Source organism: Triturus cristatus, chromosome 4_1, assembly GCF_964204655.1.
Source record: "Triturus cristatus chromosome 4_1, aTriCri1.1, whole genome shotgun sequence".
NCBI classification, from domain to species: Eukaryota; Metazoa; Chordata; class Amphibia; order Caudata; family Salamandridae; genus Triturus; species Triturus cristatus.
In genome coordinates this window covers 1,274,350,043-1,274,375,851 of record NC_140585.1, presented here as the reverse complement: position 1 = coordinate 1,274,375,851, position 25,809 = coordinate 1,274,350,043, and the positions used below count along the sequence as shown (strand labels likewise).

Genomic DNA, 25,809 nt, shown 5'->3' with positions numbered 1-25,809 from the left:
ATAAGAGTTATTTTAGCGATGGAATCAAACAGCATTTTTACTGTCTCATTGTTGACCACGACCACTTCCAACAGACCTTAACAGAAGACTCCTTCACACGAATGTTGATCTCTTCAATGTCCCCATTGTTAAACTCAACTTCCCTCAACTTATTTAGATCTTTTGTTAACCTATAGCAACTGTGACATTTGCGTCCACAGTTCTTACATGTGACCTTCCAGTCTGGACAGTTCTTATGATTCGCAACATGCCCGGATTTGTCAAACCCGAAGCACTTGCCCTGAAATGACTTTGAAATAGGCTTCATACAAGTGGAGGCCTTATTCTTTGCCAATTTTTCCTGATCAACATTTACAACACCACTATCACTCTTGTCCACAGCAGCATTCTTGTGTATGACATCCACACAAACATTTTAGTGTTCATGCGTTTTGGCAATAGTAATAACCTCTTGTAGGGAGGGGTTGTCCTTTTGCCACATACTCTTCTGAGCCTTGTTCAATGCACACCCGAGCATCAGTTGATCTCTCAGTCACTCCACCCGAGATGCCCCAAAATTACAGGTAGACACCAATTTGCGTAACTCTGTGATGTACTGTTCCACTGTCTCACCTTGACATTGCGTTCTCCTCCCAAAGTGATATAGTTCAAGAATGGTCCTAACCTTGGAAAGATGATGCAAATCTACCTTTCTGAGGCAAATCTCTTACTCATTCAACACAACACAGAATGACTTACAGGCCCCAATGGTGAGCATATCACCACAGATTTGCTCTAGAATTATAGGCCCCAATGTTGAGTGTGTCACAGCATTTGCATTCAAGTCACCAACTTACAGGTCCCCCAATGGTGGGCGTATCACCGCAGATATGCTCCAGATGTTTTTAAATTTCCACAGGGCTCTTTCACAGCTGTCAGACTGCATTCAGGGCAGCAACGAGACACTAGTTGCAAAGGCAACTAGAAGCGCCAATTCACATGCAGTACGTAACTCTGGTTCACCACAGGCTGTCCACAGGTTGATAAGCAACAGGGCTCATTCACAGCTGTCTGGCCGCATTCAGGGCAGCAATGAGACACTAGTTGCCAGGCAACTAGAAGCGCCAATTCACATGCAGTACGTAACTCTGGTTCACCACAGGCTGTCCACAGGTTGATAAGCAATAAGAAATGCTAGTGCACAGCAGGCCGAAGCAAAGCTTCACCATTGCCACGTTGTTAGGACAACAGAAATTCGTCCAGGGAACAAGTCACATGTTAATGAATGCGGTCAACAGAGCTTGCTGTAGGCAGGGAACATGTCACACGTTGGATCCAGGCCGCAACACGTGAAACGTCGATCCCAGCAACAGCAGAAGTGCGTGCTCTGATCCCAGCAACTGCAACCATTCCTCACGTGGCAGAGAAAGGGCACAAGGAGTCTACCCCAATTAAATCCCAAAGTTCATACATCCATGGTGAGACAACGCAGGTACAGTCTCCTTTTCTCCCAAAAAACTTGTTGGCTTGATTTTAAAAAAAACACCACACTAGCAGTGTTGAGGTCTCCACCACAGGAAGAGTAAAAGATCAATCCCAATCCAGAACGACAAAATGAGGTGACAGGGTGTCAAGCACATTGCTTGTCACTGAATGTGAGATCCATAGATAAGGCCACACTAGATTCTGGTGATGATAATCCAGTTTATTTAGTACAGAATCAGCAGGTACCCCACCCACATCTAAGTGCCACAGCAACTGACCCAGAATCTAACCCAGCACATTCCACATTAGCAACCACCTCACATTTCAAATCTCTACATCATAGCTTAGATACAGAACACCACAGTTATCCATCAAAGTTCTGGGATTCACGGTTATTTGTACCTTCCAGTTACTACAGGTGCATAAAGTTTCTCCTGCTTGGCTGTTGCAGTGAAAGCAGGCATATTGTATTTTTGTAGAACTCCAATTATTTCTCAACACCAACTGCTTAGGTGCTCATTCTCCACTTCACTGTTCTGTAAGTGCTAATATTCAGGGCCTTAATTATGAGTTTTTGCCTCAAGGCTGCGCCGTAGGCCGTACTGCAGCGCTGCCCTACAGCAAAAGAAAAGGGCAGGAATGCACCGTATCTATTAAATATGGCACATTCCTGTTCTTTTCCCCTGACATGGTACACAATGGGCTGCCATGTGCCAACGTAGGCACCCTTGCACCATCGTGCAAGGGTGCCTGTGTTGCATGGATGATTATTTTTGTACAGGAAGGAAAACCTTCCTGAATAAAAAACAATTGCAAGAGGCTTTTTCCTCTTTCTATGTCTGCTGCAGAATGCAGCACACATTGAAAAAGGAAAAACAAGGAGAAATAAAGAAATTTCTCCATGTTGTGCCTCTCTTACGCCTCCCCTGGCGTACGTTTTTGGCACTGCTTCAGAGTTACGATTTCTCATAAAACTGGGGCAGTGTCAAAAAGCCATGGATGTTGCTTGGAACACCCCCAGCAATGGCCATTGCATGCCCCTTTAACACAGAAAACTGCATTAAAGGGAACAATATTTACAAAGCAGCATTAAGCCCAAAAAAGTGGCTTAGTTCTGCTTGGTAAATATGGAGCAGGCTCCTGTGCCAAAAAGTGATGCACTTGTGGCGCAAGGGGCTTATAAATAAGCCCCTTAATGTTTCCGGGACTGGTTAAGTTGCCCATGAATATTTGCCTTTTAGGTTGAACCATCAAGGCTAGCAGCATTATTAATGCCGATGTGACACGCCAACCCTTGACTTCCTTTGTTGATTTCCTTTCTGACTCTTACCATGCTTTGCCTTAGCATTTAGTTTGGTAATGTGTGTGTCATTAGAAGCCCCTTTGACATTAAATTATGCTTGTGTCTTTTAATTTAAGGATGTTCTGCTGTTGCACATCGGACGTTTTGCCGCCTTTCAATTTCAAATTGCTAAACCTAGTGTTGCGGTCATGGTTAACCCCAAATATTAAGAAGAAAAGAAGGAATTCTTCATAGGCCTCATGAGCCCCACAAGAATCTCAATACTAGTCGGATTCCAAGTTGTGTGAACATTACTGCACCTCTCAAGTAAACCCTTGACGAATTTGTGTTGGGACATCCACACCATTCTGAACGTTAAAGACCTTGGATCAAGGGAAAACATAGAAGTACCACATTGTCACCCTTTTGAGGAACACTATTTGACATGACATGGCATTACTACACTTGTCGTATTCATGTTTACTGAGTGTGATATTACCACCTAGTATCCCCAAAAGTTTGAAATGAGGCCCTAGGCCGTTACCTTTGGAAATACTGTCAGTTGTGCTTCTCTCACTTCATTAAAGACCCTAGAAAATGCTATGGAGTGAGGTAAGAATGCGATGAGATTGCTCTCTGAAAAGACTCAAAATCTCAAGGATTGGTGGTCGAAAACAAGGTGAACTTTAATCAAATGTTGAGTGTCTGTTGATTTTGCAACACAAGCAGCTATTATTTTGAGTATTGCTCTCCTATGACACTCTTTATGTCATATTAAGTCAAGTTATGTAATGTTGTGATGCTATATTGCCTTATGGTATACAGTATATGATGTGAGGTTTTGAAGCTTACTACTTGTAGCTAATATGGTTTCTTAATGGGTTACCTACCAAAAGTATATAAAAAAACATGATCTTGTCGTTCCCTCAAACCACAGTTGCACATAGGAGGGCATTGTGTTTTATGCAAAATTAAGGCAAAATATATAGTTCTGAATCAACATTCTGAATTTTGAGGCGATATGTTACAGGTGAGTAAGGCTGTGATGATTGGGATTTTTCTCTGATCTATGAAACCATCCAAGCCTAATGTGTGAGGCAGTTTTGCTGTCAAAACGAGAGTCCATCAGTTTCTTTTGTACAGTACATTCAACCACACATTTCTGGTTGATTGCCTTGCAGCTGTACGTATGAGAAACAGCACCCTTAAATGGTTTGAATAGTTTTTTTACCTGCTGCTCTCACATTCGCAGCTGGTCTCGCGAATCAGTAGTGGGGCGGGTTGGTACAGGGGAGGAGGGGTGTGGGCGGGGTAGATGGGGGGGATTTTTTTTAAATCACTTACCTGTTGGCTGGCCAGCTGTCGCCTCTCTTCCCTCCTCTTCATGGCTTCTGCTGGAAAATGCCCCTGAGCCAATCACAATGCTGCATGCAGCATTGTGATTGGTAAGCATCCAGGCTCCCCTAAGCTGCATGCAGCATTGTGATTGGTCTGAGCGTCGTGGTTCGGCTCTCAGATGGGGAATGGAAGCCGGGATATGTTCTTCACCTAGGCTGTAATGAAGCCTGGGTGGAGAACATGCTAAGTGCGCATGAATGTTTGGCCATCCCCTGAGAGCTTGTCAAACCTTCATGTACACTTAGGAGGGTGTCGCCACTCCTCCCCCCTGCGCAGCCCAGACACGCCCACCCCACAAAACTGCCCCAGCACAGAAAAATAAAATGATAATAACATTACGTTATTATCATTTTATTTGTCCTTTTTTACCTTGCTTAAAGACAATTGGGCGGCGCTCCTCCTCCTTAGTGGAGACACCTGGACAACATTTGCATACCCACAAATTTTACAGTCAAAGTAGGCCATCGGGCGGCCCTAGCAAATGTTTGGGATGCATCTGGCAAACTCGTATAGCCCTGAGATAGCTCTTTGTATGATCCCTACATTTTTTGTGAGTAGGGGTTTCAAACTGAGACCTGAATTGTGTAACTGACCCAGATAATAAAACATTTCCACTACAGTTAAAACCTGACCCTGTGCTTGAAGATTGCAAGATTTAGTATTCTTGGGGCCTACCACCATAAAATGTGATTTCTGAACATTTGTGGATAAGTCCAAACTGTTCATAAAATCGATAAATGTGTCTAAGTCATTGGACTTTTAGTCGTTGGTTCAAAGGACTGAGTGCATTAGCCCCCGTGTCCATATCTAATCACCCATGTGAGGCCGCTATATAGGTCACTCATAAATGAAACAAGTGCCTGATCCACTCCCTAAGGTCCCCAGCTCAGTCCATAGCTTATCTCTGTTGACACAGGTGAAAGCTGAGCTGAGGTCCTTGAAGGACAAGTGGACAGAATCTTCTCTTGCCCGAGTCTATTTAGATGTCAGGAGATGTAGATTTAAGTTCTTCTTAACTGTACCTCTCCCGGGTATTAATCCATATTGCAGGTCAGAGAGGATTGCCTTATCAGTAGCCCCGGAAATGAGTCTCTCTAGAACCACTTTCTTTATGATCTTCACTTCAACACTGACCATGGAAATAGGCCTATAGCATGCAGAATCTGTTCTGTCTCTTTTTTGAATATATGGACTATTACTGACCACTTCCAGGCCTCCTGAGGCAAACCTCTGATAGCCACATTTACAAGGAGAGTTAAAAGTAAAACAGGGGCCAAGAGATCCACTAGTGATTTTAACAAGTTGCCCGGGACCCTGTTGACACTGGAGGCCTTACCCTGGAGTAAAGATAAAATTGCCTCTTTTACTTCTGGTCAGAGATTCTGATTCCCTATTATTTCTGCACCCTTGGGATTAATATTCATAGTTGTGCGTTCTCTAGCAAGATTTATTTCTCTTCAATACATGTTTTGTTCACATTATGCCCCTACAACGAACACTAGAAAGACTTTTTGTTTTAGAGGCAACAAGGAGCAAAATGGCCATCATGGCTCCCCTGGGTAAGGTGGTGTTAATTCTGCACCCCTGACTTAACAGTACTTTGTGTGTAGGTTAATTCCAGGGGTGCAGAATTAACATGATATCAGAGTTGAACCCTTACAATCTTAAGAGGAATGAGGATTTACTAGGGGAATTTGTAATTTGACTTAATGTTCCAGGTAATTTCCCATTCTCCCCCACATTTTCCTCCAAAGATTTCACCAGCATTCAGGAGCTTTGGTCCACAGGAGAATATTTATGGTCAGCGAAAAAACTACACATTTTCAGTAACTGCAGTTACTTACCTGATAGGGGAATCCAAGAAACTTGTCTCTCTGAAAAGAAATTGGGCACGAGTCTCCTGGGGGTTGAGGGCCCCCACCTAAAGCTACATACTCTTAAACGTGGACTCCAACTAGTCAGGACTGTTCTTTCTCAGGCCACCAACATATTGTTTACTTCATTAGTACTAATGCGTCTCTAACAATCAACTGTGCAGTCATCATTGTGATAATATTTTCCGCTGTAAAGAACTGTTTCTTTCGAGAAATAATATCCTTTTTAATATTTGCATATGATTTTAGAAGTAAATGTTAAATGAAGATCATTATTCTTTAAAAAATTAGTTTTCTATTACTCCTACCAAATTTTCCTCCATAGACAGTCCATTTTTATTTCAACTAGCTGCCAAATTCGTGCTGCTTGTTTTGACAATTTTGCATGTGATATTTTTGCATTGAATAATTACTCCAAGATTAATTTCCAGCGATTGATCTAGGAGTGATTAAGCAATAAGGCTCAGTTCTGAATCTCATTTTTCATTAATAATGTTTACTACTTTCGTTTTAATGCAACACTCATATGTATTATATTTGTGTCTATTTTTTTGTAAATCATCGATGTTCTTTGAATCTATTTCTTATATACTAACGGAAGACAATTTCCTGTGCTCAAAACATTTTTTTAATGCATTTTTAATAGATAACATTTTCGTTTACTTTTTATGGAGGGTATTCTCTGTACTTCCATCCCTTAAACTTTTCTCTGTTTATGTACTGTTACCCATGATTGTTTCATTTACTCTTATCTCAACCTATCCCTATCATTTTCGCATATCTGTTTCCTTCCGCCATTTTTTGTATCTGAAGCGTTTATATTTCTCGAATTTTTAGGTCAAGCCTAAACAGTGCTTGTGGTGTCACGCGATCTGTTGTATGGACTTTGTAGGGTCTGACTCCTTCCACCGCTTTGGACTGGCTTTTGTCTGTGTCATCAAAAAATGGTTGCCTGCAAATAGATAATTGTTGATGCATGTCCCAACTTTTCTCTCAAGTTAACTCCCATGGAGTACTGCCGCGGGAACGAGCAGCAGTGCACACGCTGCTTGCGTGCCTTGTTTCCGAATGCAACCCATTCATCCGACAACTGCGCGGCAGGAGAGTCAGTGTGATATTTTGCTAGTAGGTCCAGACGACTTTTGTTTTCATTCTTTGTGCATCAATGTTGGTTTGTGTGCATAGTTGACTGTGAACGTGGTGGTCTTTGCAGGTACTGCTTGTTTGTATATGCGTAAGCTCTATCTTGCTCTGCGTGAACTTGTACGTTATCCATGTGCGGATGTGTGTGCATATTATGTCTCCGGGTGCATGCATGCCCTGCCTGTCCTGAAGCTAATTCTCATGTTTTGTCATTGCTTATTTAAGCTTGGATCCACGCTCTACCCACGTCCATAATTCCAAGGAACGCAACCGACGAAGAACAGCATGCATGCTAATAACGACAATGGCTGCCAGTTATACTTACTTCCTTCATGCCCGCTCAGTGCCTCCACGCAACTATACCACAACCAATGCCCCGGTGGAATCCTGGAAGGTCACATCTCTCATACTTCACAAATAAACATTGGCAAAGCCAATTGGCCTCGCCAATGTGAGATCTATTATCTTTGTAAATGGTTTTAGCCATGGAGCGCAACAGCACAGCTACTATGTATGCATCATGGCTGAGAGTACAAAACAAAAGGGCTATGACGAGATCGACACAAGAAGTGTCATAGCGTTTTTTCCCCCTTTACTCTCAGCAACGCTGTACAGCAGCTGTGCTAGAAACATGGCTAACAAAACATTGACTTAATCAATAGATCTCGAATAAGCGAGGGCTATTGCATTTTCCAATACACACCAGAGGTATTTTAACCGAGGAGCGTTGAATGGCCAGACAATTTCCTTCTGTGAAAAATATAAGTTAGAGTTAGCCCTACAGACTCTTAATCGAGTGTGTTTGAAAAGTCACATTTATGGCAAAGTACTTTCAAAACTTAAAAAAAATCCCTATGCCGCCTTTCATGCCGCGTTATGCCATGTATCGCCATCTACTACCTTCCACCCCTTTTATTAGCTGCGTTTATAACTCAACTGCATATTCTCTACGTAGGACCCAGCAAAACAGATAGAAGAGGTGCAGTCTTGACTCTGTACTACTTTATTTAAACTGACGCTATACAGAACCACGCAGAACATGCTGGTTGAAAAGCTTCAGCTGGCAATTACGCTACCAGGTCATATAATCTGCAAACAGCAACCAATTCACAAAGAGGGGAGAGTGGTTAAGCCAGCCCGGACTATGAGAAAGCCAGCGAATAATAGGGAGACATCTCCCCACACAGCAAGACACACAAACCGGGGTTCAAACCCACAAAATACCATATCCCGATTTCTATGAACCCTTCTTACCAGATACGACAGCTGGGGACCCCAAACGTTCCTCTAAGTGCGCATAGCTGCTGTGCGTAGCTAGGGACGTCTCTGTCACTAAACAGGGCATAGATAATCGTATTATCTGATGGGTGGGCAGAGGCTGTATTGGGTGCATACACTATACAACATCTCTGCTATTACAATTGAGGACCAGGACTTAAGAGCAGGTAATAGATACTTGCACCTCGGAAATGGTTTCCTGCTTTCAAAAGCAATACCTCAGGATTCGGCACACCTGATCTCATTTTCCTTAAGTAAATTCCACATGTATACAAATTGTATCTGCGATCATTGTGGGTTTTTTGTCATGATTAAAGCATGCCATCACAGATTTTCAGAAAAAAGGTAATAGATATTGCTTTTATTGTGCCTCATTCCACTGAGACTAACATTCTGTAATAATTTGTTCAAGATTACCCCATACACTTTATAGATCCTCCACGGATCAGGTTTCCCCACTGCTGGTATTATTCTATAAATGTCTTTTGTATCGCTGAGCATAATCCCTCACAGGGTGCAGTACCATATCTGGCGAAAAGGGGTCCCAAAGGACATTTAGTAATAACCTGTGTTACTGCACCCTTTCACTGCCTTGCGCACAATAAAAAAGTAAAATGTTGCTGTACCTACAATTATGTTCTGCAGAGCTAAAGACTTATAAGGTCGCAAAGGTGAGACCTATTGCATTGCACATGCTTATTCTTCCTGTTGCTTTTATTATGATCTAAATGTATGCCACTATTTCTCACTAGTGTTATCTTTTGATACACAGCACATTGCTTGATAGATAACAATTAATTACTTGCTTCTTATACTTGACTCAGCATTTGAAGGTCATCTGCTCCCTGGTGTAGTAGTGATAGATATCTCCCAAACAAAGCCCTTTTGTGATTCCTGCATATGGAAATTTGTATAGATTATATGTGATTCCTCAGTAGACCTCTGAGAACCATTTTCTTTTCCTCTTGCATTTTTCAGGTGTCCACAGTCATGGGAGTAGCTTAGACGATGAGCTGACTCTTGGAGCAGAAGGTGAGACTTGGATGATCATAATGGTCCCGTCTATATCTAATGATTGGCAATTAATGAGTAGAAGAAGTCAATCAGATCTCCTATGCATGTCTGGCTTCACACATTAGCCCGGAGCCTCACTCCTTTTAAATTCATTGTATTGCAGCGTTGCACTTTAATGAAATGGCACATATACAAAACTAGCCAGTTGAAATGGCATCTGGTAAGATGTCTTGCTCGTTTGAGGGCACAATTTCAAAGCTTGTATATTTGCATGTTGTATGAAGTTACCCATTCAGTCCTAAGAGAAAAGAGCATTGGTAAAGCCAATAGCTCTTTCTTCTGGTACTATGCGCCACAGGAGGAAAAAACACAAGCAGGAAAAGCTGGGAAAATGAAAGCCATTTGTTACATCCTGCTTTTCCTCCTTCTCTGTCCTTCTTTAGTGTTTGTTCTAAGCTGCTCAGTCTGTATCTATGATGTCATTTAGAGTTCCTTTGTGTATGTTTGATTCTATGGTCAGTTATATCTGAGGCTGAGCAGCAGGGCAGCTGCTCCCGGTGGGGCCTTAACTTGGGCCTTTACTGAATTACATTCTTGCTTGTATCCTGTACATTAACTCCTGATTACTAAGAATAAACCCACATCTGGATGCAGCAACACAAGGAGTCATCTTTTATTTTGTTAAATGTTACACTGGCGACGATTTAAGGAAAGAAACCACGCGTGATCAAAAATTTTGCAAGAGAAACTAGAAGAAATTAACTGAACCTCATGCCCAACCCATTGATTGCCCCACCGGTGTCTACAACAACAGACAGCCTGAAGTAAGTTGGGTTTGGAACATGTTAAAGTACACCTAAACGTTGGATGTTTAAGTTGTCACCTGCTTCTTGAAATCTGCTTTTACATAATATTATATGCAGCTTCATGTGGAGACTCCCTGCCTTACAGTCATCTTACAAAAGGAAGTGATTTGATGTGAATAACTTGGAACTTGTACACGGATGCTTGATGCTAGCTTTTATCAACGTCTATGTGATTGAGAGGGAGAAGCTGTGTGGATATTTGGTCATTCGATCTCATTGCTAATCTACGATGACTGTGACGGTGACATTTCAAAATTCTGACTACGGTGACTACTTTTGTTGTTTTAATTTCTTATTTTGAAAACTTTGTAATCTGCTTTGCTATTCATATTGACCAACATGCTTATTGTATTGTTGATGACATAATTTACATCTATGTGCTGTTTATGCTACTTTTATGTTTTTCTACATGTTACATATGTATGGCATTGTCATTCCGTGGTGGTTATCGCATTTTAGTCAGTTTTTAGACTACAGTGATGTGCTGGATTAGTTTGCTTTTATTGGATTGAGCCACTTATGTGCTCAACTTTTGTTGGGGTGCTCAAATTTTATTTATTTCCACTGATTATACTTAAAGGTGATGAGATATGTTGATGCTCAGTTTATTCTTTATTTTTGATGAACCACATTTATTAGTGCTCTATTCTATTAGAGGGGTTCACATTCTTACTGTGAGGAGTCATACAGGGGCTATATTTTCTTATTAGTATTGAACCACATTAGTGCTCAAATTGTTTTTGAGGTGTTCATTTCCATTTTGAATTTTCTGGAGATTAGTTGCTCCAGTGTTTGGACTTTTAGATGTGTATTGTTGCGGAGCCACATTGGTGCTCATTTGTGAGGCGCTCCATTCTTTTCAGGTTTAATGATAAAGGGCCATAGTGTGCTCAGTTATATTCGTGCTCAGTTTTATGTGAGGAGTCTTAGTGCTTCTCAATTTTGGGATTTCTTGGTGGTATTCGGTTTTATGAAGAGCTGTGTAAGTGCTCATTGTGCTCTGTGTGGTTGAAGCTTATTTATGATGAACTACTTGGGTACTCTATCGCTTAGAGGTGTTCAAATTTATTGTGGAGTTATGATCCGCAGATTGTTCATTGATATGAACCACGTAAGTGCTCTAATGTTTTAGAGGAGTTCATATTTCATTTATTAATTCTTGTATCTGAACCTTTATTGCCATATATCTTTTGGAGTGTTCAGTTTACTTGGTTGCTTATGATGAATCCATCCACTTCCATTCTTGTGGATTTTGTTATGTGTTGGCCTTTACCATATTTATTTATTTTCCTTTCCATCATTTTCAGGTGACGGTACTGTCTTTCGTACTGTCACCATTTGATCTTTTATCCTCTTCCACTTACTTTGCGAAGAGGATTTACTTTGTATGTGCTGTATGTTCTATCACCTACTTTCCTTCTTTCCGTCGTTTCCGTACGTCTCTTATTTCTGTCAAAGGGGGAGATGTGTTACATTTGTTTGTGCTGTATGTTCTATTTCACATCTGTCTCTTATTTCTGTCAAGGAGGGAGATGTGTTACATCCTGCTTTTCCTCCTTCTCTGTCCTTCTTTAGTGTTTGTTCTAAGCTGCTCAGTCTGTATCTATGATGTCATTTAGAGTTCCTTTGTGTATATTTGATTCTATGGTCAGTTATATCTGAGGCTGAGCAGCAGGGCAGCTGCTCCCGGTGGGGACTTAACTGGGGCCTTTACTGAATTACATTCTTGCTTGTATCCTGTACATTAACTCCTGATTACTAAGAATAAACCCACATCTGGATGCAGCAACACAAGGAGTCATCTTTTATTTTGTTAAATGTTACACCATTCAAGAATAATCAAGCTAATGAGAGTGACGATAATGCTAACTAATGGTAAGCAATAGGTGGGCTGTAAGCCCCTGTAAGTTCTTGATAAGCCCTAATCGGTCTTTTGCAATCAGACAACCTGCGCTGTCTGAGGCACTCAACCTAAAAAGAAACCTTTCTACACAGGATAAGTTAAAGTTTTAAGATATGGGCTACATAACAAGACTTGTTCCATTTTTTTAGAATAAGATGATCAGGAGTGAGCTCAATACCATTCTTAAACTATCTATCACCTTGGCCACCTTCCCCGAAGAATGGAAACAAGCAGACATCAAGCCCTACTCACATAAATACTTCTGCTGACCCCCATCAAACTCAAGAATGACCACCCCACCTCCTTGTTGCCCTTTCCCTCCAATGTCCTCAAGAAGGCCATCAACCGTCAACTCACAGAACACCTGGAGACCAACAATCATCTGGATTCTTCGGAATCCAGATTCCGCAGCAACCACAGCACTGAGTCTGCCCTGATTGCTACCACAGACGAAATCAGATATCTCCTGGGACCAAGCCCTGATCCTTCTTGACCTCTCAGCAGCATTCGACACAGTATCACACAACCCACTGATCAAAAGGATTCACAACATTGGAATCCAAGGAGACACTCTCTAGTCCATCGCCTCCTTCCTCACTGGAAGAACAGAGAATCCACATTCTTCCCTTCACTTCGGAACACAAAAGCACCATCTGCGGCTTCCCTCAAGGTTTGTCCCTCAGCCCTACCCTGTCCAACACCAACATGACTATCTTGGCCAACATCCTCAGTCATCACAGACTGAACATCATGTCCAATACGGACGATACCCAGCTCATCCTCTCGCTGTCAGAAGACCCATTCAGCACGCTGACCAACTTCGCATGTGCATAATGAACATTGCCGACTCAATGAGAGACAATTGCCTAAAACTCAACTCAGACAAGACCGAAGTACTGCTCTTCGGGACCAACACCTTCCCTTGAAATGACCTCTGGTGGCTTTCCAAGCTAGGACCCTCACGCACACTGACCAAACAGGCCCACAACTTTGGCATCATCCTGGACAGCAAGCTCACCATGAGAAGACAGGTCACTGCAGTCTCATTTGCCTGCTTCCTCCCCCTCCAGATGCCCTGCAAGATTTTCAAGTGGCTCTTCATTGACACCAGAATGACCATCACACAAGCCCTTGTCACCAGCCAACTGGACTATGGTAACTCACTCTACGTAGGAATCACCTCACACCTCCTCAATTTACTGCACACTATATAGAACTCAGTGGCCTGACTCATTCTAGAGCTCCCTAAATGGACTCACATTACACCCACCTCAAGAAGGGCCACTGGCTCCCCATTCAGAAGAGATGCCAGTTCAAAATGTTGATCCACACCTTCAAGGCCCTACACAACCAGGGACAAGGTTACATCAACCACCGACTGAACTTCCACCTTCCCTCCAGACACCTGCACTCCACTTCCCTCTGCCTCACCCACACATCCCCACATTTATACAGCAACAGTGGAGGACACTCCTTCTCCTTCGGCACCACAAAATCCTGGAATTACCTCCCTCTTCACATTCGGACCTCGTCCTCCCTGCTGGAATTCAGAATAGGACTCAAGACCTGGCTATTCAACTAAGCCCCCTACAGCAGCACTCCCAGGGCCTGGATACCCTCACGGGTGATTAGACACGCTATACAAATATAGACTGATTGACTGATACAACATTGGGTAGTTGGGAACACACTGTGCAGAATGTCTTCTTTAAAACCTGATCAGATGTTAATTTAAGTCTACTTTCAATTTTACTCACATTTCAATTACCCCTCTTCCATTTGGGAGCTGAACCCCAATAACTGTCTGAATCCCAATATCAAAAATCCCGAATATTTACTTTGAGCAGTTAGGCTACACAAACCTTCTAATTGATCTTAGAGCAAGAGACCACCCTTCCCTTTAATCAGACGAATTTAGCAGAGTAAAACCATTTGGAAACTGAGACCACTCAAGAACTGAGTACTAGATCGCAGCGCCAGTGTGGGACGAACTCGGTGAATTCTAAGGCGGCAGCGGACTACAGGCTCCAGGAGGCTTAGGGGCTTAGTGACCAGCAGCGGCCCCTCCCTCCCTTTGCACCGGACTTGAAAAGCACCTCGCGCTTCCCGCTTCGCGGGAAGCGCAGCGCCAGTGTGGGACGAACTCAGTGAATTCTAAGGCGGCAGCGGACTACAGGCTCCAGGAGGCTTAGGGGCTTAGTGACCAGCAGCGGCCCCTCCCTCCCTTTGCACCGGACTTGAAAAGCACCTCGCGCTTCCCGCTTCGCGGGAAGCGCAGCGCCAGTGTGGGACGAACTCGGTGAATTCTAAGGCGGCAGCGGACTACAGGCTCCAGGAGGCTTAGGGGCTTAGTGACCAGCAGCGGCCCCTCCCTCCCTTTGCACCGGACTTGAAAAGCACCTCGCGCTTCCCGCTTCGCGGGAAGCGCAGCGCCAGTGTGGGACGAACTCGGTGAATTCTAAGGCGGCAGCGGACTACAGGCTCCAGGAGGCTTAGGGGCTTAGTGACCAGCAGCGGCCCCTCCCTCCCTTTGCACCGGACTTGAAAAGCACCTCGAGCTTCCCGCGTCGTGGGATCGCGCGCGGGACGCGCCGGGCGAAGCCCGGGCCAGGGGCGGGCCCGTCTAAGCCCGTCAAAGACCGGAGGAGACTGGACTGGGCCACCCCCTATTGATTTTAATTACAGTAAGGTTGTAAGACTTTATTCAGTACAATGTCATTTTAATTGATATTTTGTATATACTATCGACGCCCACATCCATAGTGACATCCAGCGTGTGATCGTGGTCATTGAGATAGGATTAGTAAATATGGTATCAAAAAATACCCCGCATTCTGGCGGGGCTGGAACTGGGATAATTGGTACCATAGACGCCTTTTTTACGAAGGCTGTGACTGTTCTGGAGAAGGAGATAGCCCTAACTGAACAAAGACTATCCCTTGAACCTGTGTTTATGAGAAAGTCGTCCTTGGGGAAAATTGCTAATGTACTGTCTCCCGACCCAACAGAGACCCAAAACGTACATTCATCATCCCAACAACAAAATCTTTCCACAGTACTGGACATAACTGGCGTAGATACAAGCTTAGAATCTTTCATGGCTTATCCTATTATGGAACCTTGTCGACGAAAAAGCCTTCTACCAATTAATAACAAGCCATCACCTGATTGCACTAATCGCAAACAAGTAGAGGGAAATGTTTCCAGCTTAAAGCGTAAACGAGGTGGAAAGCAGCATAAGGGTGGGCGCAATAAAAAGAGCAAAAGTACACTACCTATCCACAACGAAAAGGGGATAACATATAGGGACAAAAACCCCATACAATTTGAAAATCTTGTCCCCAACAACACAAATTCAACCGCTGATAAAACGGACAGTCCACCTGTAATTGACAGAAACACAGTATGCTCATTGGATAACATCGAGCATTTAGTCAGGTCTTTGATTCTCCCACTGTTAGAACGTACCAGACGCTTAGGCACACAGCTAGAAGTCCTGGAAAAAATTACGAGGGAGAACTCAGCCTTGCTAAAAAAATTAGGGGACGCTAAACTCATGACACATAATCCTACTGTAGCACCCAAAAATACACAAGCAGTACCACTAAGTACTAAACTTGGACAAGGTAATATAAACTTGGCTCCACAGGAGTGTGAAATGACGATGATGGATACCGATAACACCACACAAAATGAAAAGGCTATAAAAGCAACTACCATAGATAGTCTTAATTCATGTATAAATGAAGTTTCTGATAACACGGCATCCGGGTTACAAAAAGCAAGAGAAAATAACGGAAAAGATCATAAAAAAAGAATTGATCTACCACGGACTCCTACCCCTATGTGATTGTACTTGCAGGGGTCCCAGAGTGGAGTAACATTAGGGATGAAACCACGTCTGAATTAAAAAACAAGGTAATGTTTTGGCTAGGGAAAAATAGACCTCTCAGACCTGATTTATGTGGGGAAATCATTAATGTTCGCCGTGTAAATTGGCTCGGGCCGACAGCTAAAGACATTATTGGGGATTGTATTATCGTAAATTTCAGAGACGCAAGAATTACCGAATTCATTCGTGGCTTCCCAAATTATGGAAACCCCGGAGGAATCCGGTCTTTGGATTTAAGTTACTTCTATCCACCGGCTCCCCCTTTTGCTGTTACTGGTCAGAGACTGACTACAACACGCTATGAAGGAAGACCCCCCTATGTCAGAAATCATCGTAAGGATTACAGGGTGCCTATGACGCTTGGTGGTTTCAGACCGTATAACCCTGACCATTATCAACAAATAGGGAATTTATTTAATGTCCCAACGCACAACAGATTTGAATCTCTATCAGGCTTGGGGGGGGGTGGATTGACCAGCACGGGAACAGACCACTGATACCTGTGTGGAATATTCCACCCCTGTTCAAGTAGGGGACAGTCAGGAAATGGGGCTTCCCTATGACCAAGCAGCACAGGATTTGGCTAGTAACACACTAAAACCTAATGAAAGGGTGGACAGGACATTTTTGGGAACTCAAGAAGAGAGAAAGGGCATTAGAGAAAAGATTACTATCAACCCAAGACATGACACATATGATAGGACTGGAAAAAATTGGTCTATTATCTATTGGAATATCGCCGGCCTCAGGACAAAATTGGATAATCCGTTATGGCATAAATTAATTGAAGACCACGATGTTATATGCCTACAGGAATCGTGGACGAAAGACGTATATCATATGAATGGTTTTAGAACTATTTTTACTCCGGCAATTGGCTCAGTGCACGGCAGAGCTAAGGGTGGGCTCTGCACATATGTCTCTAACCGTTTTATTTGTCAAACTATCGAGGTCTTTCACAATACCACTTACTACCACATTGTTGGCCTACACATGAAGAAAAATTTCTGTATTCTGGTTATTAATTTTTACAATAATGTTCCCCCGGCAGACTCAGCTCTAATTTTTAAAAAACTTAGCTCGGAAATTAACTCGATACTTTGTAATAAAGGAAAGGAGTGTGTCGCCATATGGGGGGGGGATTTTAACTGCACTATTTGTAATAGAGCCAGGAACGGAATTTGTGGTCTAACTTTGGATAAAGAGTCCGCACCAACACATTTTGAACATAATGGTAAGGGCGATGCCCTAAATGAGACTCTTTTTGTGAATGACTTAGGGTTCGCAAACACTTTATGTCAACCAGAAGTTTTGTTTACTCCCACCTTTTGTGGTAGGGGACTCTCCTCTGTAATTGATTTTGTTTTGATTTCTTCGTGCTATAGGAGTTGTGTTAGAAATTATGATGTTTTAGATCTATCCCTCAGTGATCATTTTCCCATTAAGGTGGAACTTAGTAACCCCCGCGTTATCCTCGATAGCATTCCCAGGCCACAATCTAAAGATATTGCTATCTCTAGACAAAATGGATACGCTTTAAAATGGTCAAAAATTGTACCTGCTGACTTTCTTTCTAACCTAATTAAGACATGTAACACATGTTTCAACACTTGTCTGGATATTGACTCCAAAGATCAAGAAGTTGTAAATGATTTTAAATCTATTGTAACATGCATTAAGGAAAGCCTGTGGGTTAGTTCGAAAAAAGATAATAATAAAAACAGGAAAAAGGAGGGATGGTTTGATCATGAGTGTACGAAGGCACACTCTAAACTTAAATTGGCATTAAATGGACAAGTAAGGGATAAAATTCAGATCAGAGAACTCCGTAAGTCTTACAAACTGGCAATCAAGAATAGGAGGGCCAGTTTAAAGAAGGAAGCGTGGGAGGAATTACTAGGTGCCTCAGAACGGAGAGACATGACTGCCTTTTGGAGGGCAGTAAACGCACCATATTTTAAGGATGACACCAAGGCGAGGATTGAGATAGTCATTGGTGAGAATGAATGGGTGAGTTATTTCGAGTCCCTTTACAGCCCCGTTAACCCTTTGAGTGATTCGTTAACGCAAGATTTACCTAACATATCCACAAAATTTAAGAGCTTGAACCTCACATTCACACTGAGCGAGGTGATGAAGGGTATTAGCTTGAGTCAGGGGGGCAAGGCACCAGGCCCTGACGGGGTACCTGTAGATGTCTTTAAAGATAATCTCACACTATGGGCTCCCCTACTAACCAGATTTTTGAACGCTGCTTGTAAGCTAGGTCTCCCTACCACCTGGTATGAATCAATAATAGTACCAATCTTTAAAAAGGGCGATAGGGAAAGCTGTAAATGCTATCGCCCTATATCCCTACTCGATTCCACCATCAAAATTGTGGGCAGGGTTATTCTTGAAAGGTTGCAGGCGTGGGCAGACGAGCACAAGATTATCAGCGACTTGCAATATGGGTTTAGGGAAGGGGTCGGGACTGTTGACCAAGGACTTAACTTATTCATCCTTTTGGAAAAATATACAAAGGCTAAGGGCGGGAAAATGTTTTTAACTTTCGTTGATTTAACTTCCGCCTTTGACTGTGTTACACACAGCAAACTATGGTTAATTTTAACACGATTGGGAGTTGAGGATAATATTATTTGTTTTCTAAGAGAGTTGTACAATGGGGCCAGGGCTACAGTTAGATTTGGTCTAAAGGGAGAATGCACCAGAATGTTTAACATTGTGAGGGGAGTAAGACAAGGATGCGTCCTAAGTCCGTTCTTATTTACAATTTACATCAATGGGCTTGAGGATGTCCTGCTGAGGGACTGCACAGACATGCCATCGGCAATAAAACGCCATATCCCGGCCTTAATTTATGCTGATGATGCCGTTCTGATGGCAAGGACCCCTGTTGCAATGCAAACTATGATTACTTCCTTTTCCACTTTCATGACTAGTTTGGAGCTGAGGGTGAACTGCACAAAAACGTATTCCATGAATTGTGGCACCAAAACTAAACAGAGGAAAAAAGTTATGTTCATAGAGTCTAAGCCATTAGAACATATTTCTAATTTCCCCTATTTAGGAATCATGTTTGAATGCTCAGGTCAGTGGAATGCTGCAATTAAGGGAAGAAACATGCAATTCACTAAGTCCATAATGGCCCTTAAACTTTTTAGTAAAAAGATGGGTAAGAAACCACTGAAAGAGTTATTGTGCATTTATAAATCCAGTTGTGTGGCCGTGGCAACTTATGGTGCAGGAATTTGGGGTTACTCAAATGTAGCTAGTATTCAGCTAACAGAGAATAGTTTTTTAAAATTTCTTCTAGCTACCCCAGACGGTACATCAACTTTTAACGTCCATGCTGAGCTTGGAATGTTATATATTGAGGACCTCATTAGAATTCAACCTGTCCTCCTGTGGTATAGGGTTTGGACTACAATTGAGTGTCACCTGAACCGCCTCATATTGAGGGACACCCTAAATCTGGAGAATGTGCACCGAATAAAATGGCTGAAGTATATTAAAAGCTTCTGCGGTCACATTAACCATCCGGAATTTTATGATGATCCTGAGTCTATGGCAACGATCTCTAGGAAGGAACTGAAAAGGTTATGTATTATGTACCTAGAGAAGTTAAGAGAACGAACGGAACTGACAAAGAAAACTGTGATGTCCCATCAATTGATTTTAATATCGCAGGATATTCAACCATATTTAACCCTGCGGTTGACGGAACATGAAAAGTTCCTGTTGATACGTTTTAGACTTGGGTTTCTTTTTAGGTCTGTGAGTTTTCCTGTAAAGAATGATTGGTCAGCTGGAATTATTAAATGCCCCTGTGATAACATTTCCTCCCAATCGGACATTCATATTTTATTCTTTTGTAAATATTATGTTATACCTAGGGAAAGGTGGATTAAGCCAATCATAAAATATATGAATCTTAGACAATGCCGACCTGCCTTTTTGATTATACGAAAACTTGAGGATATATTTACGGTCGCCTCGGTTTCTGTATTTCTAAGAAATGTTTTCCATTTAAGAAAATCAATATTGTTTTAAATGTATTTTAGAGCCCATCTGCCTTTTAACACTTATTTTACTTTTATCATTATTGACTTGAAATTATCTGTAGTATGAATTTGCTCAAATTTGAAATTTGAATTTTGGATTATGAAATGTGATATAACATGTCTTTTTATGTACTTTTATGGTTATCATTGTTTTATAACCGAATAAAGTCTTAATGAATGAATGAATGAGTACTAGATCAGAATTGCTTCAAAGATTTAATATAGAATCGTTAAAAGAACAAAGTTTAGCCGTGAAAACTCAATGATACAGAAGTACAGGAAAACAAGTCAAGTCAATAAATATAAGCCCTTCTAAATCCTAAATATAAAATTCATGAAGGGTACTGAGAATGTCTAAGTCAGAAAGAAAAATCTCTGAGAACTCGGACAGAGTTTCTGGAAAAAAGTGAAAAGTCACCCGCAGTCTTTCAAAACCAGGATTTTTTAAACACATTTTGTGCATATTAAATTATAAGATTTCAAATTTAGCGCACCAGGAACATGGTTAAATCGCACTGGCAAATCACAAACAATGTCGTAATTTTACAAGGTCCTTAACACTTATCCATTTCTTCAGGTAAGAGAAATTTTCTGTTTGCTCCCCCAGCAACTGCACTACAAAAATGTTTGATTCAATATGAAACATTTAATAAACAATAGCCAATAGAGTTATGATCCTTTGCATGCTTACATCAGAACTTCCAGGAGAAATCTTTTAAAATGATAGTTTTGGTACACGATGAAAAGTTTCTTTCGCATGACACGTTTTTTTTTCTCTTTATCACTACAATCTATTGATGTCATTGTCATGTTGTGCGGAAACAGTGAGGAGAGAAGACTTACAGTGGGCTACTGAATGGGAGAGTGGAAAGAGCAGAAGCAAGATGAACGGAACTCCAGAAACATCATCTAATTTGATTATACAATAGCTCACATTAAAATGTGACACAACTATATTATATTACATTATTTTTCACACTCCTAAGTAAAACAACCATCTTGTTTCAAGTATAAAATCATTAATTCTTCACTTATGGTCATATGCATCATAAAAACTACTAATTTGCACAAATTAGTTGTCACCCAAATTTGCACATCTGAAAAATCTTAAACAATCTCCCCCTGTGATTATTTTTGAATAATCACTAACACCCAATAAAATACCTTTATTATTCAGGCATTTGTTCATTGAAACTTTCATCTTCTTAGGTAATCATACTTTTTTCTCTAGTTCTTGTAAATGTTGATACACTTGATCCTTATAATCATCCAGTTTCACATCTGTCAACCTTTTTCTTTTTCTTAATCTATTATAGCCTCTATTAATAGTATTATATTTATTAATCATACACTCCAAAAACTTTAATATAAGCAATAAAGTAATTGCATAAATCATTACAATTGCTATAGGCGTTAAAACTGACTGAAGAACAAAACTACCAATATTACCTGACCATACACCTACTTAATAAAACTATTCCCAACTTCCTTACCCAGGATCCTACACCTTTCCATAATCCTGGTTCTGTCACTGTCTAAATGTAATGAGTCAAGTTAGTTATGTTAGTAATAAAATATTAAGTTGCTCTACTATAATCAGGAGTAAATGTACTACATCTTCTTGCCTTAATTAACTTGAAAACTCCACCTTCTTTAACCAAGATAATATCCTCTCCAAGACAGTTCTGCATTACCATTGATACCATTATTAATTTAAAATACCCTGCTGTATCTATAGCAAGTCAATCTACTAATATAGACAATTGTCTGATGTTCACATCACTCATGGCCACACCCATTTAAGGCATCATTGCTCCTAAAATATCTAAAACCACTTGTCCAAAACTTCACCTTACTTTCTATATGTCATGCTCTTCATGTATTTCGTCTATATGATAAAGTCTTGTAAAAACTAAAGCAAGGTAACACAAACCCACCCAATTTCTTGGTAGGTTAAAATAAGCAGCCCTTCCACGGACATAATAAATTCCTCTCAAAACAGGTGCTCCTCGAGACAACAGATCTCTACTTACTTCACAAAATGTGCCATACATACTCTCCCCTACACATTCCTTTTTACCCTTTTCTCTATCATTTTTATTCACCATACAAATGTCACCTTTTCTTTCCTGCTCTACTCTTAAACTAGGATGTAAACCTGAAAACCTAAAATCTTCTTCTTTCATTTCTTCTAAAGCAATCTTTTGATCATCCTAATGTGTTACTACTTTCACTCCTCTTTAATTATATTCTCTGATAAAATCCTGTTTCTCATTACTCAAAGAACATAACTAATCTTTATTGAAGTTAGTATTATTGTCTGTTTTGTCTAATCACCCTCATATAATCACCACATTTGATACTTTCATCGTTGTCATCAAGAAGGAAATTCTATAAAATACACATTCAAATCTGTTGAATAAGGATAAAGGAATTGCTCATGATTAAAAATAGCCACAAACATGTTCCAGGATAGTGCACAGGGCATCTCTATTTATACGTATGTTGATGCTTTCCTGGATGAAACAGGAAGGCCAGTGCACAAATAGCAACAATTTATTTTCATTATATCCACATACTCCCTAGTCATTTTAGTATACACATTATCTTTAAAACCACTATCTAAATGTTCATCCTGTATTGGTATCATTTGTCTAACATTTCCATAATTAGTTTCAATTTCAGCATTACTTTTCATATAACTTCAAACATTTCCTACAAGAATCAGTAAGCACTCCAACAAGCCAACTAATACTGAAAAGGTTATAATTAGCAAAATCATCCCTATAATATTACAGAGTCTGTTGTTTCCCATGTTCTCAATTGAGACCAAAACAAAATCCTTCCTTGGCAAAAATTGTAGTCAAAACAAAATGTTTCTTCAAACAATAAAAATGTTCTTCTTATTTCTTCAAAAAAATAATAAAATAAGGAAAAATCAATGTCTCAGCTTTTCAGTCTTTTGGTAAAAAAATGTTTTGGGAGAACCTGCTAGATCAGTATCTTCATCAAAATGAATTTTTATTCTTTTCCGGATCTTCTTCATTAATACTAAATAATTCTCTATTAAAGAAAAGAAAAACTTCAGGGTGGTTCTTCTGTTGTAGTCTCTATGTCTGAACCACTCTGAAAACAATATTGGCTTTTTCTCAAACAAAAGTGTTCCTCCTCAGTTTCATCAACTTTCTGTTCTCCAGATAATATAGCTAGATACACTCACTTAGGTGAGGCATATCTTCGATTTGGAATTCCTCTTTTGCTCTTTTAGCAACTGGTGATTTACTCTCATTATTTCTGGATTAAGTTGTCTCTCGAAACCTCTCAAGACTCTTTCTGACCCACAGTGCTTCCATTAATAGGTTCTCTGCCTAGGAGCCTCTTCAGCTCCTTCATTTTCGACTATGTTTTTCCTGTTTTCATCTCCTTTTCGGCTATGACTTGAACCCAATCCTGAGCTCAGACTCCAAATTGAGCTTGTTCTTGGATCAAAGTTGTCTTTCTCCGCTTTCTGCACAGCAAATCTTTCTTCTGAGAGGAGTCTTTTTCACTTTAATTTTCAACTGCAACTTGTCATTGCTTTCATCAGAGGCTGCTTCTTCTTGCTGTCACACTTTTTTGCATGGTTGTAACTCATCACTCTGTAACTGGACTTCAGTAATTCAGGTCCTTCATCTGGACATTCGCTCACCTGATATTTATGTAAATTTTTGTTTTTGCTTTTTACTTTGATTTTACTCATTTCAGAGAAATCTTCACCCCTTTTGGCTTCATGTTACAAGCAGAAACTTAGCCCTGTGCTTGTTGAGTGGGCCGTGCATCCTGATCATTCAAATCATTTGCTTCCTCAACTACTCTCTCTTTCTTAGTGTGAGTAGCATTGATCAACCGAGGTACTCCTGCCCACTTGACAGCACTATTCGTTGTCAAGCTGATCCATAAAGAACCTTCCCGTATTTCGACCATGTATCCATTGTGAACATGTTTACGGACAACCACCCAATTGCCTGCTCTCAGACTAGCAGGGTGTATCCTTGTAATCTTCAGTAGAAATATTCCAGCATATCAGCCAGACCATAGCAATAATCCAGAACTCTGCTCTCATTTGTGGCGATTTTTTTTTGCTGAAGCTATTGCTGGAAAATTGGCGATATCGGCTGTTTTCACCAGGTTGAGAATGGAATGATAATTTAAAATCACTGAAAAAACCATAGGTTTAATGAACATTATCATTAGAAATTAGCATTTAAAAAACCTTTGAAATTCACTAAAAAAACATAGGTTTCAGGGACGTTATAGTTACAAATTATCATTTTAAAAACATTTGAAATTGACTGAAAAAACCATAGGTTTCAGGGACGTTATAGTTGCAACTTAGCATTTAAGAAACCTTTGAAATTCACTGAAAAAAACCATTTCACTCATACAAAACCATAGAAATTCGGCCATTATAGTTAGCTGAGCTAACTATAACTAACGCCCCCGCAATGCACTGCTGATGATGTCACATATTACATCATTCATGACATCGTCAGTGACATCACTGATGACATCATCCATGTGAAAATCTGATGCACCTCCTCATACCTTAATAAAATCTTTGATACAACCACTCTGACTACCATTTTCGAAACAATAGAGACACCAATACCAGTTACTACGTACGCACGCACGCACTGATTCCTAGGTCTACACACACATCCACTCATTCACCCATACATGCAGTGACTCATCAATACAACACTATTATAGGCACTTATACACCTATACAAACACTAACATACCTTTATACCCAGCGCTAACGCGTAGTTTGGTGCTGCTGCTTCTGTTTTAACCTGTTTTAATTTTGTATTTTGCGCAGCTATTTCTGGCGCTTTGTGCTCTCGGTGGCATAATTACTGGGGGATTAGTCAGACCATACCTGCACGATAAAAATTTACAACTCACCTGCACTTTGTGGGATTTAGTCAGCTGTTGGGGGGCTACTCAGGACGCGATCGCGGCGTTCCGGCCGCCATCTTAGGTGAGGCTCATTGGATTGGGTCCACCTCGGGGGCCATCTTTGGTGGGGATAGAGGTGTGTCCTCGCAGGACTCCCGCGTGGACTACCGACACAGCATTTAAGGGATGTGTGTTCTAGCGCGCAGCGTTGGCGCGCAGCGAGCGCGACGGCGGCACGCCGGAGGTGCGCCAGAGGTAAGCCCATTTGCGCCCGTTCGCGCACAGGTCGTGCCGAGGGCCGGGAACTCTGCTCCACTGCCCGATGGTCGGTTCGCTTATTCCAGAGACATGCTGTTAAAACTCAATCCAGGCACGAATACGTGCCACCAGCCGCATGCCATCGAGCGGTGGGTGCAGCCCCTGATATGTGGTCTGCTTAACGTGAGGTCTCTGAGCAAACATCATACGGAAATTGCCTTACTTATAGACTCCTATAGGTTAGATGTTCTGTTCATGACAGAAACATGGACTAGAGCGGATTGTGCAGTGGAACTAGGGCTAGCCTGTCCTCCTGGATTTAAGATCAGACATAACCCGCGGGAGGGAGCTAGAGGAGGTGGGGTTGGCCTTATATTTAGGGAGTCGCTTGATGTCTCAGTGCTTGACACCAAGCGCATTTTGGGCTGCGAGACT

General features: G+C 41.3%; 1 protein-coding gene across 5 annotated transcripts in view; it reads left to right on the top strand.

Annotated features, from left to right (window-relative positions):
- Positions 1-25,809, top strand: part of TESPA1 (thymocyte expressed, positive selection associated 1) — a 267,771-nt gene that overhangs the window by 177,568 nt on the left and 64,394 nt on the right. For 3 of the 5 annotated variants that reach the window (XM_085654778.1, XM_085654776.1, XM_085654777.1), the window contains exon 5: positions 9,418-9,471. The exons of the other annotated variants lie outside the window; for them this stretch is intronic. In XM_085654778.1, coding sequence (XP_085510904.1) covers positions 9,418-9,471 — 54 coding nt within the window. The remainder of the gene's footprint in view (positions 1-9,417; positions 9,472-25,809) is intronic. 5 annotated transcript variants of the gene reach the window in all.